Genomic DNA, 20,738 nt, shown 5'->3' on the forward strand with positions numbered 1-20,738 from the left:
TTTCATTACATGATTATTTTGAGTTTTCATTTCCATGAACAGTACATTAGTTTGAATAAGTTAACTTTTTCTGTCACTGATAATCTCATATCAAAGTGGCCTCTAAAGCTGTAACTCTGAGGAGTGTGCTTAAATTGTCATGTTTTACATATATTTGAGCAGCTAAAACAAAAAAATAATAGATGCTGGGGTCCTTCACAGGACTAAGTTAAAGATCCAGTTAATGTGATTGGTAGTGAATTTGGAACATCAGGAGATTTAATTTCTCAACAGGGCATTACATTGATTGTGAATACCAAGAGTTAAAAAGGAAGAGAACATAATTCATTCAGGCCACCGATTATTACTTGAGTGTCTGTTATGTGTTGCAGAATATTCTAGCATGGATATAGCAGAGGAAAAAAATCAAACCAAGTCACTGCTCTCAGAGATGTTTTTGGGAGGTTAGAGAGAGAAGGGTCAGAGATGGACAATAATAAATATAGCTTGTTAGATGTTGTAAGTACCATGGGAAAAACAAAATAGTTGTGTGTGTCCTGGATGGGTGTTGCTATTTTTAAATTTTTGTTATTAAACCATAATGATTTAAATCAGCCCTATAGTGCCAGTTTGGTGTATGAAGGCTAACCACGTCAATCATATATTTACTTTTTTTTTGTGGTCTCAACTGGGTTCCCAGGAGGCAGAACACTTACTAATAGCACCTGAGTCAGATAATATGGATGTCCTTCATAGAATTGTTTAGCGGAAAACTCATAGAGACGAGTACATATTTTAAATATATGCAAATATATACTTCTTACCCATTGTAAGAACTTTTGTATTAACTTTCTTTTTTTTGTGGTGGGAGTGTATGAGTGGGTGGGGGGTGTTGTAGCCTTACTAGGATTTTTTTTTAGAATTTTAAAAATTCCCAATTAGTTATACATGATAATAGAACATGTTTTGACACATCATACATAAATGGAGTATACCTTCTCATTCTTCTGGTTGTGTATGATGTAGGATTATACTGGTCATGTAATCATACATGCATATAGGGTCATAATGTCAGTTCATTCTATAATCCTTCCTACCCTCATTCCCCCTCCCCTCCCTTCACTCCCCTCTGTGTAATACAAAGTATCTCTATTCTTTCCTAGTGCCCCCCACACCCCACCACTTATTGAGAATTAGTTTCCGCATATCATAGAAAAAATTCGGCTTTAGATTCTTTGGGATTAGCTAGGTGCTCTTCAACAGATGAATGGATAAAGAAAATGTGGTATACATACACAATTGAATATTACTCAGCCTTAAGGAAAAATGAAATTATGGCATTGCCAGTAAATGGATGGAGCTGGAGAATATCGTGCTAAGGGAAATAATTTTAATTTAATAATTTAATTTTAGCAATTTCATTACTGTTTCAAAGAATCAATTTATGGCTTTGGCAGTTTTTTCCTTAATATGTTTATTTTGTACTTTATGGATTTCCACTTTCATTTTTCATTCCTTTACCTTTTTTTAAGGTTCATTGCTGTTCTTTTCCAGCTTCTTGAGGTAAAGCCTTACTTATCAATTTTTAGGCATCTGGTCTACATCTAAGACTGTAAGCTTCCTTTTCTTTCTCCCCCCTTCTACAAGTATTTTCAATATTCAGTTATAAATATTTTCTGTTTTGTAGTATTAATTTCTTCTTTGACACATGATTATTTAGAAGTAAATTGGTTAGTTTCCAAACAAATGAGCATTTTCTCATTTTTCTTCCTTTATTGATGTCTGTCTTAATTCCACGGTGGTCAGAAAACAAATTCTTGATGATTTCAGTGTTTATTTTTTGAAACTTGCTTTATGGCCATATAGCATTTCATCTACTCTGATATGTATTCTATTCATACATGAAACAGATGTGAGTTTTGCAGGTTTTAGATGTAATTTTTGTATGTTAGGTGAAGTTTAATAAAGTCTTTTTTTTTTTGAGCAGATTATTCTATTAGTTTCTAACAGAGCTTTATTAAAATCTGCTGTGATTAAAAGTTTATCCTCTTTCTAGTTCTGTCAATTTTTGCATTATGTATTTTGAGCTTGCATTGTGTATATACAAATTTAGGATTGTCATATTTAGGATTGAATTGATCCTGTCTCATTATGTAATGCCCATTTTTACTATTTGCCTTAACTACCTATTTGTTGGCTCTCAGGATGGCCAGAGCAGCTTTCCGTTTGTCGAGTTTGCATGGTATTTCTTTGTTTATCCCTTTATGCTTAGCATTCTTTTATCCTCCTTTTTAGTGGTGTTTTTCTCTTTCTAATTTGTGGCTGAATTTTTTGTTTATGTCTCTTTTGTGGTTTTTAATTAATGTATTTTTTAACCCAGTTGACAATCTTTGTCTTTTTAATTGGAATATTTAGCCTATTTATATGATATATATTTGCTAATATATTTGAATATTAGTCATTAGTGGTAAAATCCTTGGACTTCTTCATTTTCAGAAGGTGGCAGCTTTATAACTTTATAACTCGTACTCTTTAAGAAAAATCTGCTCTTCTTTTAGTAGAGAGAAGTCACACTGAGCCCTGTTGTCCACCATCTGAAAGCAAATATTTAGACAATTAGAAATGCATCAATGGTGCCAGGGTGCAACTGGATGGGAGCACCTGCAGGCAGGATTTAGCATTTAGCTGAACTCACTGAAATAAAATAGCCTGCCTTCTCCCTGTGGACACCAACTCTGGGTGTGCACTATGCAGGTACTAAATCTTTTGAAGAAATATAATAAGCCAAGCTATGTCTTGACTTGAGTAGCCTGGCTGTGAGAGGTATTTGGCTGCAGTTCTTTGGCAGATGAACTGAGCCACATGCAAGAAGGTGACCCATGGGATGGCTGATCTGGATTGTTGTGCACTCTTTTAGATCAAAGATTTCTAGACTAAGATTTTCATTACTCATCCTCCTTGCAGTACTACTGTATAGCAGATATTTTTTTGTTGCTGGGATTTTTACTTCCTTTAACTCTATTTAAACAGTTCTTATTGTAAATTACAAATTTACTTACCCATGCAAATGTCTTCTCAAAACTCGGTGCCATTCCCCGTCTTGCTTTCTCTAATTTGATTTCCCTTATAAAAGTCCACAAAAAGTAAGCTGTATTCTCTATTTCAAATGGATAGTGAGAGGTGCAAAAAACAATACATATTAAGACTTGAATTAGACTCGTTCTCAACAGACTAGTGTTTTAAGATCTTTAGTTTATAAATGAATTGAATTCTAGTGTCCCAGCAGCCGCAAATCTCAATCCCATGACCACAGTAGTGTCCCAGGAAGGTCATGAGGTCCGAGTTCTCCCCTGAACTCACCTCATCCCAAGTGCTCCACGGAAGAGACTAACAGAGGAGCTGGGACCAGGACCTCAGAGGAGTTTACCCAAAGGGAGCCCCTTGAGAAGGGAGAGTGCTGCACTGGCTGTGTATGCACCTGACAGCAGGGCTCTGTGTGGTGACAGCAGTTCCTTGGCTCCTTTCCTGTGGTGGGCCAGGTGACGGGGGCGGGGCTCTCCTCCATCTCAACCTCCTTTCCCATACAGCAAGTAACACTTTAATTTTGCTTGCTACATTGGGGTTTGCCTCAGACTTCTTTGAACTAAGGCTCTGAGTAGGGACTTTGGTGCTGTGCACAGGACTTTGGATTCTCTCTCTTGAATATCTGTAGTTCCCTTGTTTTTATTTTTTCCTCCCCTTGACACAGACATTTAGACATTAAAGTGAAATCAAGAGCTGTTTTAGTTCTGTAAAGATTGCTACTCTACACTGTGAGGAATGGATTATCTTAAATTTTGGAAATGTGCTTCACTTAGCTCTACTAAAATCACCTGAATGTTGTCTTCTCTACCTTATCTTTAGGGGTCCAAATCCCAGCAAAGTGCTTCAGCAGTTGTTGGTGCTTCAACCAGAACAGCAGTTAAATATATATAAGACCCTGAAGACTCATCTCATTGAGAAAGGAATCCTACAGCCCACCTTGAAAGTATAGCTGGATCCAGAGAGGGGAGGACTGACAAGAAAGAATTCTGCAGAAAAGCACTGAGAGATGAAATCTTGTAACTGTACAGAAAAATGGTTGAAAATGCAATAGATTGACATTTTACAGACATGAATGTTGGTTCTCTGAAATTACTGTGAATATTTAACAAACACTTACTTGATCTAAGTTGTGAAATAAGTAGCAAATTGCCAGCAAAATATCCTGTACTTTTTCTAAGATGTATTTTCTGATGTTAACTTCCTTCCCCTTACTTGCTGGGTTTCATAATTTAAAAGACTTGTATTTTAAAGAGTCAAACACTATAAAATAAGTAAATCGAGGCTATCTTAAGATTGCACCTGGCAGTGGGGTCTTTTGCACAAATGTTCACTTTTGCACTTGGAGCTACTCTTTGATTTTAACAGAGTATTGTTTGTAAGGCACACCGGGGAGTCTGCTCTGCTTCTCACAGTCTGAAGTATTTTCTGAAGGGCTGAGTTTGATGGGGGGAAAATGATTGTCTACTTTTCTTTTTCCCTCTCTTTTTTTGGTGGTTGTTTTGGCTTAGTTTTCTGATGCTGGGGAGTGAACCAGGCCTTGCACATTCTAGATTCTAGTCATGTGCTCTAGGATTGAGTGACACTCCAGCCTGACTTTCCACTTTTCAAAGAAGTAATCATTTTCCAGGAGAAAGCATTCTGCTTTTAGGTAGGTTCAAACTTCCAATAGAGGGAGGATAAAATTTCTGCCATTATTTGTGTGTTTAAAAAAAGCACTCCACTTCTGATAAAATTATTTGGAAAAACACAGCCTTGCAGAAACTTTCCAAGAGAAACAAAGGAGATTTCTGCCTGAAGAACACAGTGTTCGGATCCTCCTCCGCAGATGATCTCAATAGGACTGTAGTTGAGGAGACAGCATGAAACAGTGCTGTGTGGCCTGGGCCCCCTCTTGGTGGAGTTCTCCGCTTTTTTCTTGTTTCCCTGTGAACTGATTTTGCTAAGGTGTGTAGTGTTAGGCCCACAGCAAGATCAGTGCTCAGGGCAGTGAGTGGTGTGGTAGCCAAAGCAGAGGAGGGGATGCTTAGCTGAGCAAGGCCCGTAGGAGGGGACCCTGATCCTATGTTTTGGGTACCTCCTTCCAGATCTCCAGTGAAGCCCTTCAGAGACTTACCTAAGAAGAAGGAAGAAGACTCAGTCCCACGTCAACTCCCTGGGGGTGGCTAACTTTTGTCCCATTGTTCTTTCTCATCATGTCATAAAATCTGAGGACATCAGCTGATTATTTTTTTTCCTAAGAATGAAAATCAAGTAGAAGTGATTGCCACCAAAACCAAAAAGCACACGAATGCCAAACCATTCCTTTGGTGGACTGGACACTGTAAGCAAACAAAAAAGAGTAAGTTTCTTTTCAGTGGACACAAATAAGCTCCTATTGTGTGCTCCCTACAGCCATATTTAATGTATTGAACTGTCAGCAATAAACCTGCACAAAGAGCCCAGTGCTCCTGGTCAAATGTTCAGAGGGGAGATAGAGATCTATTTTAAAGAATGTTTTGCTAATGAAAAGTAAATATTTTTGTTTAGATCAAAAAAATTTCCATTATTTTATATGTCCATGCTACTGCTATATTTAAAAGACTATAACTCTGCCTGGGTTCCACACGTGGACCCGCGCTGTCAGCCTCATGGCATACCACAGGGATGGCAGAGAATAGAGCACTTGGCACCAAGACCCTCAGGGTTGGGTCTGGTGTCCACTTAGCTGATTCACCACTGCTGGACGTGTTCAGTGAGCATTGTGTCTGTCACACCACTCTACAAAAACTAGAATTGGCACTGAAAGGGTTATTACAGGAGGGAATTATCACCTTTAAAATCAGGCCACCTACATATTGATTTTCAGTACTCTTGCATTTATTTCCCCCACTAACAGCGCCAAATGTTGATCATCAAAAATGTGAGATACAACAGTTTAGAAAACAGAATGAAAATTTTTCGATAGGAGTTTATGTTGAAAATTTGACCATTTGCACAAGTAAAAACTCCTTGAAGATTCACAAAGCCCTCCGCATTTTTATTTGAAGTACTTGATGAGGCATTGCAAGACAGAATTATGAGAGCATCACTAAATACATGTATTACAAAATCAATATCATTACAAACAAAGTGTGAAGCTGGAAACATTTGGGGTCACAGTAAAAGCTTTTCTCAAATAAACTTCTAGATTTGGGTGTACTTTATTCTTTATGCAAAAAGATAAATTCTTAAAATTTTAATGGAGCTCTAAAGATTAACCTTTGTAGTGTACTTTTATAGCATGTATATTCAAACTATATATTTTAGCAGAAGATTGCCGTAAAACCTTGACTTTGGTCATTTTTGTATTTGCACTGGGAAGAGGGCTGAAATTCCAATGTAGCGATGTGGCAGTGGAAAAATGGAAAGCTGGGAACGTCTTTCACAGCAGTGGCCAGTGTTCCAAAGTGGCCATTGGGGAAGGTGGTCCAGTGTACTCACTGCTTGACTTTTTTACCTGTGGGATGCGATGTTTCCTCAATGCTTTCTCCCTTGTGGTTGGTGGTGCTTATACAGTGACTGAGAATACAAAGACCACCTGCCCCCTTTTCATTTTTAGTATCTCTTCATTTGCACTTTGGTTTGAACAAAGATAGTGTCACCTTGTTCAAAGAAAAGGTACAAACAGTGTGTATAGACTGTATATAGGTGAAAGTTGTGTGTCAATAAGTTCTCTGAATCTTTTTACTGAAACTGAGATAGGGAAATAAAACTTCAATCACATTTTGACTCTGTTGTGCCGTTTTCTCATTGAAGCAGAAACATTCATTCATTAAACTAGTGTTCACAGAATTGTGACAGATATGCATAAATTGTGTATGAATTCTACCACTCACGCCTACGGTGACATCTGCAGGGCCAGAGAAAACCGAGTTCTGGTGATGGGACAGCTGTGTGTCTTCTTAATAGAATACTGAGCTTCTGTGTGCCAGAGTTTGTCATTACACACCTGTTTTTGTGATTCTGAATAATGTCGAGGACTTCAAGTTTTATGGAGACCCAAGTGAGACCTGTTTTGTGTTCCCAGGGTCCAGCACAATCTGTGTGCTATGGGCACTCAGGCTTCTGAACCAATGGAAGGGCTGGGAGTTGGGAACTTTCTACATTCCCACAGTGTCTTGGATAGTCCCCACCCACCCCCCATCCCCACCCCAGTTACATTTTGCATAGCTCTAAGGTGGGCGAATTAGGTGGTTTTAAGGACTCAGGAAAAGTTTGAAAGTGCCTGGATCTGTGTCCATCCTGGAACAGCTGATGAGTAATACCAAGTTTCCTTTCTTCCCATCTGCTCCTCTCCTGTTACTCATTTCCAGTGGGTCAGGAGAGCTGGGCAGAAAGGTCCACCACTTTGGCCATGGCTTTCTTAGGTGGCATTACATAAGTGTTTCTTGATGGGTAGACAGCTCACCAGTTCACTTCAGCCATCCTGGAATCTGTGCACCAGACTTTGTTCAGAAATGGAGAAAACATCCAAACTAATAACAGCATGCAGTGGTGCACACTGTAATTCCAGTGGCTCAGGAGGCTGAGGCAGGAGGATCATGAGTTCAAAGCCAGACTCAGCAACAGTGAGGTGCTAAGCAACTCAGTGTGACCCTGTCTCCAAATAAAATACAAAATAGGGCTGGGGATGTGGTTCAGTGGTCCAGTGTCCCTGAGTTCAATCCTCAGTACCAAAAAAAAAATAAAAACAAAACCCCAAAACCAAAAAACAAACAAACAAAAAACCCTAATAACTCAGAGAGAGGCAGATGCCATATGAGTTGGATTGTGATCAGGTTGATGAAAGACATATAAAGCCCCAGAAGCTTGGGAAGACAGGAGACAACCATCTGACCTGCATTCAGGACCTGTTTCTCCACAATCAGACATCTCTGTCCCCTCCTGAAAGAAATTTGAATTCACTGAGAAAGGGATTCCACTTGGGAACCTCTTGAGTAGCTGCGAATAAAAATCAGATCTAGGCCATTTAACCAAAACCAGAAGATGTCCTATACTGTTGTCTTCATGCAGAGAAGTGGAGAAACTTCTTGACTTACTGAATAAACCGTGAAGGTCATGTAGTAGAGGTTGATGAATAAAACATTTCTGATGATGTCAAAGTGGCCAAAAGCAGCCAAGAGAATCTAGTCCAGTTCCCTAATGTGTACAAAGGACATGGGAGACGGGTAAAGCAAGGTCAGACTGTCTTCCCTAGGGAGAGAATAGAATCTCAAACTGCTGTCACTTTTCAACACAGACAGGATGTGGGCTTCTTTCTACTGTGATTCCTACTTGAGTTTAATGGATCCATATGACTTTCTGTTCAAGAATATGTGATTTTAAACTTCAGAGGGGGCCTAGAAGACTGGTAAGTTTGGGGAACATTGTTGACTAATCAATTAAATGTATTCCTTATTGGATTTAATAAATCTCAAAACTTGTGAAGAAATCAGAACAAGAAATTTCAGCTAGTCCATGTGTTTTCAACAGCTTTATTAAAATGTAATTTACATACTAAAGCATTGTACAACCATCTCACCAAATCCAGTTGGAGAACATTTCTGTTAACATTTCCTTGGTGCCCATTTACAGTTAATCCCCATTCTAATTCCATGCCTTAGGCAATCATTAATTTGTTTTCTGCCTTTATTAATTTATCTTTTCTGGACTTCACATACAAATGGAATCATATGGTGTGTTGTGTTTTTGCATCTTGCATAATATTTTTGCATAAATTAGCACTCCTCTGCTTTTTATGAATATCATATTTTGTGAACTTTGCCAGTTGATGGACATTTGGGTTATTTTCCGGTTTAGGGCTTTTGTGAAAAATGTTATGAAAAACTTGTGGACATGCCTTCATTTCTCTTGGGTAGATTGGTAGGGGTGGAATTGCTGAGTTGCATGGTAAATTCATGTTTAACTTCTTTTTTCATGTTGAAGTTAGAATTAAATTCAAAAATATATTAATAGTCCTTGATAGCTTGGAATGGTTTGATATAGCATTGTCTTACATCTCTGTAAAGTGGATTTATTCTTTCCTCATGTTTAACTTAAATAACCAAAGTGTTTTCTAAGGTGGCTAAATAGTCCTACATTCTTACTTGCAGTGCACAAGGGTCCTACATTCTGTATCCTCACCAAAACCTGTATTGCCTGTCTGCTCATTTGTAGTCATTCTTGCTGGTATGTAGAGGTGTCTCATTGTGGTTTTAGTTTGCATTTCCCTAATGAATAATAGTGTTGAGCATCATTTTCTGTGCTTATTTGCAATGTTTATATCTTATATGATGAACTCTGTACTTATGTTTTTTTGTCCAGTTTAAAATGGCATGTTTTATTACTATTGAGTTTTAAAAAATGTTTATATATTCTGGGTACAAATCCCTTGTAAGATGATTTGCAAATATTTTCTCCCAGGCTGTGCTTTGTCCCTAATTTTCTTAATTGTGTCTTTTGTAGTTTTGACATTTTGATGATGTACTCTTTTTTTTTTTTTTTTGAGAGAGAGAGAGAGAGAGAGAGAGAATTTTAATATTTATTTTTTAGTTTTCGGCGGACACAACATCTTTGTTTGTATGTGGGGCTGAGGATCGAACCCGGGCTGCACGCATGCCAGGCGAGCGTGCTACTGCTTCAGCCACATCCCCAGCCCCTGATGATGTACTCTTAATTGACTTTGTCTATCGAGGACCATGCAAGTAGCCTGTTGGACAAGTGTGTCAGGGTCTCCGGACTCTCCAGTCTGTGGAGTTCCTGTGCTAGCCACAGAGTTGCAGGCTTGGGGGCTGTGAGCCCTCTCACTTGCTCTCTGCTCGGATTTCTACTTCTACTGACATCGCTGAGTGTGGGCATCGTCCACTGTTCAGGGTGAGTGAGTCCCTTCAGCTGCTGGAGTCATCACCATCTATTGTGCCCTGGATAAACCTCCACACCAACTGAGCTGATGGCGGAAGGGGAGGAGCCCTGGGCAAGGACTCCATGAACTCCCATGCATCTCTCACTTATTGTATACCATTCTCCCATTTTGTGGTGCTCTCCTTTGGAAGGGAAGATTTGCTGACCTCTTTACTCAGGTGTAGCTGGAAGTCCCACCTTGACAATTCTGTTCTTTAGTCAGGAGATAAGGAACAGATCCTGATTCAGATAGGATGACCTCGGTTGAGGAGTAGCACCCAAGTGTACACGGTAGTACTGGGGAAAAAAAAAAAAAAAAAAAAAAAAAAAAAAAACCAAGGCCAAAAGTGCTTGATAGAATTTCTAAGTGAACCCACACTGAAGTGAGGGGTGATGACTTCTAGCTCCTGGGAGGGCAAAGGCAGGAGGACTTCGTGCAGGTCTTTGTGCCTCTCTGTCTTATTCATAATAGGTAGAACTTTTTGGCACCACGAAGGTGATTTATTTTTAAGGGCTCTCAAGAATTTCAAGAGGTAAGTTTTATTTGAATATAATACATGCTGCTAAGAATATTTATTACCACCATCCCCCAGAAACCCAGCATTCTCCAAAGAATGGATATCATATGTTCACTAAACATATATTATGGAAGTGCATTTGAATTACACGTCATCTTAGTAACTAAAGTGATAAATACTTCCTGCTGTCACAGAACTTCTGGTTAAGCTGGGGAGACATCACAGAAGGTGATGTGATTGTGGTTTACAATCTGGGCTGGAGCTGGGGGAAGCCAGGAGGAGGGGTGGCAGGAAAAGTTCTTCCTGGGGAGGAACCAGTGGCTCTGGCTGCTAAGACAGGCAATCAGGGTCAGCTACTTTCTTGATGGATACCTTCAGTAAAGTGTAGTGGACAGAGACTGACATCGTGATAAGAAGTTGAAGGCTTCACGGAGAGTGGGGTGGGTTGATGCTGGTCTCCAAGAGTAAATGCTGTTAGATGCATGGCTGGAGGGAAGGCGAAGTGGTAGCCTCTTTGCAAAACAAGCTGGCACTTCCTCAAAAGGTTCTTCTCTGGTCCAACAGTTTCACTCTTTGGAATCTCCCAAGTGAAAACATTCATCCACACAAAACCTGTACATGAGTGTTTACAGCAGTAAAATTCACTGTTTGCAATAGTCTATTACGTGGTGAGTGGATGAATAAAACGTGATCCAGCCATCCAGTGGACTCCTGCTTGGCAGGAGAAGGATGGAATACTTATGTATGCTACAATATGGAGGGACCTCAAAAATGTTAATAGAAATAAGCCAGCCCCAAAAGACTAGGTACTGCATGATTCCATCCAGGCCATGTCAGAAGAGGCGAATTCACAGTAGACAGAAAGCAGGTGAGTGGTTGCCAGGGCCTGGGGGATGGGCAGTGGGAGAATGAAAGTGACTGCCTAGGTTAAGAGGTTTCTTTTGAGGTGATGAAAATGTTCTAAAACTGAATTGTAATGATGGTCCCATAACAACAGAAATGACCAAAACCTGAATCGTACACTTTAAGTTGACTTTTGTAGTATGTTAATCATATCTCAAAGTTGCAAGAATGTCTGACAGGAGAATCTGCAGTGGTGGGATCTGGGGAGCAGACAGTTTGGGGACAGTTTTCCAGGTTGCGGGGGGGAGGGTGGAGGGCTGCCAGCTGACCTCACAGAAGGGATCCCACAACAGGTCCATTTGCCACTTCTCCCTGTTGGCAGGGTTGGGAGGCTGGACTAGCAGGGGAAGAGGCTTTCTTTTCTCGGGCATTATAACAGAGACCCTGCAGCTTCTCTGGTGGAGTCAGGGGCACATGGTTCTCTCTATGGCAGGGAGGGTGTGGTGTTCAAAGGTGCCCTCAAGGATGGAGGAAAGTTGAATGGGGCAGACCACACCCCAGTGAGGGTTCCAAACACAAGTGTTCGGGCACATGGCACATGAAAGCTCAGATTCAACACAATAAAGATGATTTATGATTTCTGAAAAAACAGATTGCCTTAGAGTTGAGGACAAGTCACTGGCTGCCTCTAATTTCTTTCACTCTGATTCACTGCATTCAACAAATTCCTTGAGCAGCTGCCCTGCCAGGCCCAGTTCTGGGAACTCCACACAGAGGTGAACAAGACCAAATGCTTCACATGGCTGACCCTACTGGGAGACACCACAGAGACCTAATACAGAGCATGTTACTGTGGAAGGTGTTCCAGGGAAGAAGAGCAGAGAGGGTGGTGAACGGGCATTGGGGATGGGAAGGGCAGGTGGGTCAGGGGCCTTACTTGGAAGATGACATTTGAGACCATCCCTGAAGAAGGTGAGGGAGGAAGAGGAGCACAGGTGGGCCAGGCGGAATCTCTCAGGCAGAGGGTACAACCAGGGCAAAGGCCCTGTGGTGGAATTAGACCTGGCTGGTATGACAGGTTGAGCTGAAGTCAGGTGAGGAGCCCCGCAGGGTTTGGAGTGGAAGTAACACAATGTGCATTGTTGGTGCCATGCTGAGAATCAATTGGGAGGCAAAGGCAGGACAAAAATCAAGGTCCAGTTCCCCAAGGGTGAATTCACTCACAATGTGTCACGGCAAATGGAAAGTCTGGGCAAGAGCATCCATATTAAAAAAAGAGATGGAAGTCAACATCAGGACATCTACAGAAGAAAGGAAGGCAGACGAGAGGGCAGGAGAAAAATTTGAAAAGACCATAATCACAGTCTGGGCAGGAAAAGAATTACGGAATTGAAAATTTCCTGGAAAGACTTTATATAAGTTAATGAGTTCGAATTCAATACAGGATTTAAAATGAGGTAATAAAATAGCAATGACGTGAAAACAAAGACTGCAGAGCTAAGCAAACACACTGTGGAAGAGAGTTGCTCCAGCTGAGTTGGAAATGGTAAGGAATAGAAGAGATGCTGAAAATTCTACTGCCGCAGTCTGGCTGGGCACAATTCAGGAGCCACTTGTCAAAAGAAACTAACTTTATTTTTAGAACCACACAAGATAAACAAAACAGCTCCTCAGGAAAAAACCCTCAGAGCCCAACTGCCACCACCGGCTTCCCACAAGCCACACACACCCAACAACCTCTTCCTCCCACAATCCTCCTGCTCTTGAGGCCGATTGGCTGGGTCGCATGGGCGGAGCCAAAAAAGTCCCCCAATGAGCAGCTCCGTGGTCTGAAAGGGCAGGGAAACAGCCCAATGAGCATCACCGCAGAGGAGCCAATCAGCTAGGTGTTGCTGGGGCTTCTGTGAGCCAATCATCAGCTGGCAGTCTGAAAGGGCAGGGATACAGCTCAATGAGCATCTCCACAGAGGAGCCAATCAGCTAGGTGTTGCTGGGGCCACTGTGAGCCAATCATCAGCTGGCAGTCTGAAAGTTTGCTGGAGCCCCTTCGGCTGTGGCTCTCAACATCTCCCCCTCTCTGTTTAAACAAGAAGCATGTGGCTTAGGGACCGTGTCTGCCTTAGGTTGTCCAATAGTACATATGGTCCTTACCCGTTATTGGATGAGCTGACCTCAAGGCGTCAGCCTCCTGTCTTAGGTTGGTACCATAGTAATTGGATCTTACCCGTCATTGACTACCAGTCCAGTATACAGCCACACCTGTGTAGAGGTCTTCGTACCAGCGGGGGGGGGGGGGGGTGAGGTTCTTTGCCTCACCTCTGTTGGCCCCCAAATTTTAGCTGAACGATCATGACAAATAGAAGGGAGGAAGATACACCAAGCCAGCTGACGGCTCCTTTTGGAAAAATTGTACCACCGATGACACCATCAGCATAAATACCCCAACACTACCAGAAGTTGCTGCACCAACAGATAGTTCACAATGCATACAAGTGAGTTCACAATGCATATAAGTGATACATAGTCCAGGCAAGTTCTGCAAGCAGTTCAGTGATGGCTATAGCAGAAGCTGTAGATTGGTTTTATCTTTGTCTTCATGCACTGGGATGAAGATAGGAATTCTGACAATAATGGCTAAAGAAAAATTATATAACATTCCAGAAGACACTAAAAGAAAACAATTTTCTTAACAATTTACATTGTCTTCACTGAAGATAGGAATTCTGGCAATAATGGCTAAAGAAAAAATTACGTAACATTCCAGAAGGCACTAAAAGAAAACAATTTTCTTAACAATTTACATTGTCTTCACCGGCACTGGGATGAAGATAGAAATTTTGGCAATAATGGCTAAAGAAAAAATTATGTAACGTTCCAGAAGGCATTAAAAGAAAACAATTTTCTTAACAATTTACATTATCTTTAAGAGAATTATTAAATATAATGAAAAGGAAAGGTGAAAGTAAACAAACAGATCTGTTAACCTCCTTTTTTGTTTACATTATAAAACAATCTTCAACAGCTGTTTACCCAATTTAAATTAAACCATTTAAATCACGAGAATAAAAAAAAAATTATTTGGATCCATTTTTTCATGAGCACTCATCATATATGACATATGGACATACGTACATTCAAACACAAAACACAAGTGTGCACACATAATACATACGACACATAACATAATAGTAAAGGCCTTATAACTTTTTACAGGTGAAATCTTCATTGCAATGTTTAAAAACTCTATAGTCAAAAAATAGGACTGATCAGCAAAACATTAACCTAGGTCTGTATGAGCTCAAAAAAAAAAAAAATATGGGAAAGGGCAATAATAAAATAGATATTGAAAAAAGCATTCTGGTTCTGTCGCAGATGTAAGAATAACCAAACTGGAGTTCTGGATATCACATCTTCTTTTTGGTCTGTAGAAATCGTTTTAGTTAATCTGTCTGGAATCCAAATTAGTTGCTGTTCTCCCTGTGGAAACACATAAACAGACCCCCGACTCCAGGCAATCACTGGGTCAGAACCTTAGTTAATCTCTCTGGAATCCAAATCGGCTGCTGTTCTCCCTGTGGAAACACACAAACAGACCCCCGACTCCAGACAATTACTGGGTCAGGACCTTTCCATTGTCCTGTTAGAATATCCTTCCAAAGTACCTTGGGCTTATATACATTTTTTGGACACATATGCCTTTCCGCAGCACTAAGCCCTGATGAATCCAAATTTAAAAAGTTTAGAGTAAAAAGGGTTATTTTAAGTTTATCTTTGGGGAATATATACCCCTTCCCAATTCCTTCTTTTTGCTTTAATAAGTACATTTTAATAGTTTGATGAGCTCTTTCAACTATGCCTTGTCCCTGTGGATTGTATGGGATTCCTGTTACATGAGTAATGCCAAATGATGAGCAAAATTGTTTAAAAGAGGTAGAAGTATAACCAGGGGCATTATCTGTTTTTAACTGTTTTGGAACGCCCACAGTGGCAAAATTTTGTAAGCAATGAGCTATAACATCTTTAGTTTTTTCTCCGGCATGAAGGGAGCCCATCAAAAATCCAGAAGAAGTATCAACTGTAACATGCAAATATTTTAATTTTCCAAATTCTGGCAAGTGTGTGACGTCCATCTGCCAAATATGGTTAGGTATCAATCCTTTAGGATTGACTCCAAGATTAACTTGTGGTAAAAAGGTCACACAATTTTGACATTGTTTTATTATTTGTCTAGCTTGTTCCTTAGTTATTTTAAAACGCTTTTGTAAAGTATTAGCATTGACATGGAACTTTTTATGAAAATTTATAGCTTCTTCTAGTGTAGAGAAAATATGTATGTCATGTGTAGTTTTATCTGCTAAATCATTGCCCAAACTAAGGGCTCCAGGCAATCCTGTATGTGCCCTGATATGTCCTATAAAGAATGGATCTTTTCTGTCCCAGATTAGACTTTGTATAGTGGAAAGCAAAAAGAAAATAGTAGAGGAAGGGGAAATCCTACCAGCATCTTCAAGGGATACTATAGCATTAACTATATACTGACTATCGGAAAATAAATTAAATACAGAATTTTTAAACATCACAAAAGCCTGTAATACTGCCTTAAGCTCTACCTTTTGAGCTGATTGTTTGGGTACTAAAAATGTAAAAGTTTGATCAGGTGTAACTATTGCTGCTGTACCATTATTTGATCCATCAGTGAATATATTTGGAGCATTCCCAATAGGTGTTTTTCTTGTCATTTTTGGAAAAATTACAGGATGCGATGACCAAAAAGACAATAAAGGATTAGATGGTAAGTGGTTATCAAATGAAACATTAGATTTGCACATGATTATTGCCCAAGTATTTAACTCATTAGCTAACTCATCAATTTGATTCATAGTATATGGAGTAATAATTTTATTGGGAGAAATTCCAAAGATTCCCTTTGCTGCTTTTATTCCTTTGAGTATTAATTGTCCTACAGCCTCAGGATACCTAGTAAGAATAGTGTTAGGAGAATAAGATAAATGTATCCATAATAATGGGCCTTCTTGCCAAAATACTCCTGTAGGAATATTTTTTGTTGGTAGTACAATAAATAATAAAGGCAAACTTATATCAATTCTATCCAAATGCATATTTTCCATATATGTTTCAATGATTTTTAATGCCTTTCTTGCTTCAGGCGTTAACATTCGGGGTGAATTTGGATCTGATGGACCTTTTAGGATATCAAATAAAGGTCCCAACTCTCCTGTTGGTATACCTAGATAAGGCCTTATCCAGTTTATGTCTCCTAATAACTTTTGAAAGTCATTAAGTGATTTGAGTTGATCTACTCGTATTTGAATTTTTGGTGGACGGACCATGGTTGAGGATAATAGAACTCCTAAATAATTAATTGGAAAATTTAATTGTACTTTATCTATTGCTATCTCTAGATTATAATTTTTTAATAAGTTTGTAAGTGTGGCATAACAGTCCAGCAATGTGTTTTTAGCTTTGTGTGCTAATAATACATCATCCATATAGTGAAATATTTGTAGTTCAGGATTTTGATTTCTAAGTGGCTGGATTGCTTTGTTAACATAAATTTGACACATAGTTGGGCTGTTAGCCATCCCTTGAGGGAGTACTTTCCATTCATATCTCTGATCAGGCCCTTCATGATTCAGTGCAGGGATAGTAAATGCAAAACGTGGACTATCCTCAGGATGAATTGGAATTGAAAAAAAACAATCTTTAATATCTATAACTAAAACATACCAAGTTTTTGGCAAAGCAGACAATTGAGGAATCCCCGATTGAGCAGGTCCCATAATAACCATCTCATTATTAATGGCTCTTAAATCTTGCAATAATCTCCATTTACCAGATTTCTTTTTGATGACAAAAATGGGAGTATTATGGGGAGATACAGAAGGTTGTATATGTCCTTCTGCTAATTGTTGTTTGACCAGATCATGGGCTGCTAGTATCTTTTCTTTAGTCAGGGGCCACTGAGGAACCCATACTGGTCTTTCTGATTTCCAAGTAATTTTTATTGTCTCAGTGGCCCTTTCTGAAAATCCAACCCATGTCTGTCTGTTCCTTGATCTATTTGTATTGGTGCTGCTATACCTTGTTCTTGTTTTCCTAATCTTTTTCCTTTCCTAAAACCTTGTCTAGTCATAATAGTGGGTGCATTTTGGTTGATGTTATTTGTTAATGTCAAACCTAATTGATCTAGGACATCTCGTCCCCATAAATTTATAGGAAGATAATCCAATACATATGGCTGTATAGTTCCTTCACATCCTTCAGGATCCTTCCAATCTAATACCATTGCACTTCTATGGGGATTAGTCGCCACTCCTAGGCCTCGAAGCGTTTGAGTGGCTTGTTGTAATGGCCAATGTTTTGGCCATTCTTGACGAGAGATGATGCTAAGGTCTGCACCTGTATCCAGTAGCCCATTAAATTCATGTCCTTGAATATTTAGTTTTAGCATGGGGCGAGAATCTAAATTTAAAGACAGCATAGCCCAATCTACACCTGTGGAGCCTAATCCCTTGGAACCTCTTTCTATAGCACGACTGGAAAATTTATCATGTAGGCTTGGTATTATTAGTAACTGTGCTATTCTATCTCCTGGTGAAATTACTGATATACCATTTGGAGAACTGGCTATAATTTTTATTTCACCTTCATAATCGGGATCAATTACCCCAGGACTTATCATAAGTCCTTTTAGAGTAGAAGAGCTGCGTCCCAATAATAAGCCTACTGTTCCTTTGGGAAGAGGTCCTTTCACCCCTGTGGGAATGATTTGAACTCCCATCTCTGGAGTTAGTACTGATCTGGCGGAGGCGCAGATGTCCAACCCTGCGCTCCCTCTGGTTTGTCTGATGAGGGATCTGATGGACAATGTGTCCTGGGCACTACCCTGATGGGGTTGCTGGGTTCCTCCAGTGCTCCGTATATTTGTGGTTTTGGGCCCCGGAGCATTGGGCCCCCCTGTCCATTTTTTGGCAATGGAGCCCAGTACCTTTCTCCACGATATCGTGGATAAACACTTGGTCCTTGTTCGTTTTTTGATAATGGAGTACCCTCTATGGTGGTTTGAGAACGGCATTCATTAGCCCAATGTCTCCCTCTACGGCATCGTGGGCAAATACCCGGTATTCTACTCCTTTGATACCTAGTTTTGTTAAACCCTCCTCCTATGGGGCAATTCCTTTTAAAATGTCCTGTTTGTTCACAATTGTAGCATGTTCTTGGCCTGGAATCTAAAGCCTGTTTTACTGCAGCTGCCACAATTTGCCCTTGTTCATTAATGTCTCTGGCATCTAAAGCCTGTTTTACTGCAGCTGCCACAATTTTCCCTTGTTCATTAATGTCTCTGGTATCTAAAGCCTGTTTTACTGCAGCTGCCATGACTTGCTCTTGTTCATTAATGTCTCTACATAATTTAATATATGTGTTTAAATCTTCATGTTTCCATGGTCTAATGATATCTCTGCACCAACGATTCGCTTGGTCATAAGCCAGTTGTTTTATTAATGGCATTGCTTGTTCTGTATTCCCAAAAACTCTGGTAGCTGTTTGAATAAGCCTATCTACAAATTCAGCATAAGATTCATTAGTTCCTTGTATTATCTTAGATAATTGACCTTGTAAACCTCCATGTCCTTGTAAAGTCTTCCATGCCTTAACTGCATCTACAGCAATTTGTAAATATACACCAGGATCATATGCAATTTGTTGCTGCTGATTCTCATAAGGTCCCTTTCCTAACAACATATCTAGATTTCTCTGAGGATAACCAGCTGCTGCATTTCGCCTAGCCGTCTCCTTGCAAAATTCCTCATTGGCAACCTTCCATAACAGGTATTGTCCTCCATTTAGCACAGCTTTACACATATTAGCCCAATCTGCTGGCGTCATGTTCAAGTTGGTAATGGATTCGACCAAGCTTACAGTGAAGGGTGCTTGAGGACCATAGGTTGTCACAGCCTCTTTTAGCTGCTTCACTGTTTTGAAATTTAAAGTATGGTAAACTCGCTGCCCTCCTACCTCAAATACAGGGCATGTTAATACTTGAGATCCTGTCTCAGGATCTGAACTATCCACTGCGGGGGTTGGGGGCCTCTCAGCATATGAAGGTGGCCTTGTCAGTTGGACACTTACGTCCTCTGGTGATAGAAAGGTGTTAGTAGCAGTCTCCTGTAGAGGTGGTGCTGTTGGTTGGACACGTAAGCCCTCTGGTGATAGAAAGGTTTTAGTAGCAGTCTCCTTTTGTAACTTTCCCCCTGATGGCTTTTTCTGCTCTAAACTTTCTTTCTCTGTCTGATTAGCTCGAAAGACCTTCTCTTTTCCTTGAATCTTTTCCTCTTTCTGACTAACTTGAGAGACCTCCTCATTTACTTGAATCAATATGTCTTCTCCTTCCTCTACCTTTGTCTGAATTGAAGGTTTTGGACTAAGCAAACAAGATACGAACGTCCACAATGGCAATGTGCCAGCTGGCAGAGTTCCTGGGCTGTTCTTTTCTATTCTTTTTAAATCTTCACCATGATGGTTCCATTGTGATATACTTAACAACTCCTCCTTAAAAAGCCATGGGCTACATTTTTGCATTGTATCAACGTATGCCCTGACTGCTCTTGATTTTACTGGGATGCCTCCTTCCTCTAACAATTTACTTAACACTCTTTCGGTTTGTTTTTTACTAATTTCTGATCCCGTGTTTCTACTATAATACAACCCAACAAGATGACGCCAAACAAAACCGAGACAGAATGAAATAAAAATGGAACCACACAAAATCATTATAACCTTTCTATCCTCCTTACATGTGCATCCGTCCTTTCTCCCTATCTGTTCCTCAGACGTAAATAGTTTTTCCTCAGAAGTGAGCGGTTTTTCTTCCGTCTCACTCATCTCCAGGGACAGGCAACTTAAAACAAAAATGAAGCAAAACAAAAGAGGAATCTTAAAATGGCTCCCCATCCTCTCACCCTGCCCTCAGGGGCGAGCGGTTTACTTACCCTCAGTCGCTCCCCGTGCGAGCCACCAAATGCCGCAGTCTGGCTGGGCACAATTCAGGAGCCACTTGTCAAAAGAAACTAACTTTATTTTTAGAACCACACAAGATAAACAAAACAGCTCCTCAGGAAAAAACCCTCAGAGCCCAACTGCCACCACCGGCTTCCCACAAGCCACACACACCCAACAACCTCTTCCTCCCACAATCCTCCTGCTCTTGAGGCCGATTGGCTGGGTCGCATGGGCGGAGCCAAAAAAGTCCCCCAATGAGCAGCTCCGTGGTCTGAAAGGGCAGGGAAACAGCCCAATGAGCATCACCGCAGAGGAGCCAATCAGCTAGGTGTTGCTGGGGCTTCTGTGAGCCAATCATCAGCTGGCAGTCTGAAAGGGCAGGGATACAGCTCAATG

The 20,738-nt window shown here is 40.3% G+C and overlaps 1 protein-coding gene and 1 long non-coding RNA gene across 2 annotated transcripts in view; both read left to right on the top strand.

The window, feature by feature from the left end:
• Nucleotides 1-4,012, top strand: part of Cds1 (CDP-diacylglycerol synthase 1) — a 64,628-nt gene extending 60,616 nt beyond the window's left edge. Inside the window, exon 13 of the mRNA XM_076864785.1 lies at nt 3,883-4,012. Coding sequence (XP_076720900.1) covers nt 3,883-4,012 — 130 coding nt within the window. The remainder of the gene's footprint in view (nt 1-3,882) is intronic.
• A 4,302-nt stretch (nt 4,013-8,314) lies between these two features.
• Nucleotides 8,315-20,738, top strand: part of LOC143406462 (uncharacterized) — a 40,003-nt gene continuing 27,579 nt past the window's right edge. Inside the window, exon 1 of the long non-coding RNA XR_013092195.2 lies at nt 8,315-8,431. This is a non-coding gene — a long non-coding RNA (uncharacterized LOC143406462). The remainder of the gene's footprint in view (nt 8,432-20,738) is intronic.

Source organism: Callospermophilus lateralis, chromosome 8, assembly GCF_048772815.1.
Source record: "Callospermophilus lateralis isolate mCalLat2 chromosome 8, mCalLat2.hap1, whole genome shotgun sequence".
In the NCBI taxonomy this organism is placed as follows: Eukaryota; Metazoa; Chordata; class Mammalia; order Rodentia; family Sciuridae; genus Callospermophilus; species Callospermophilus lateralis.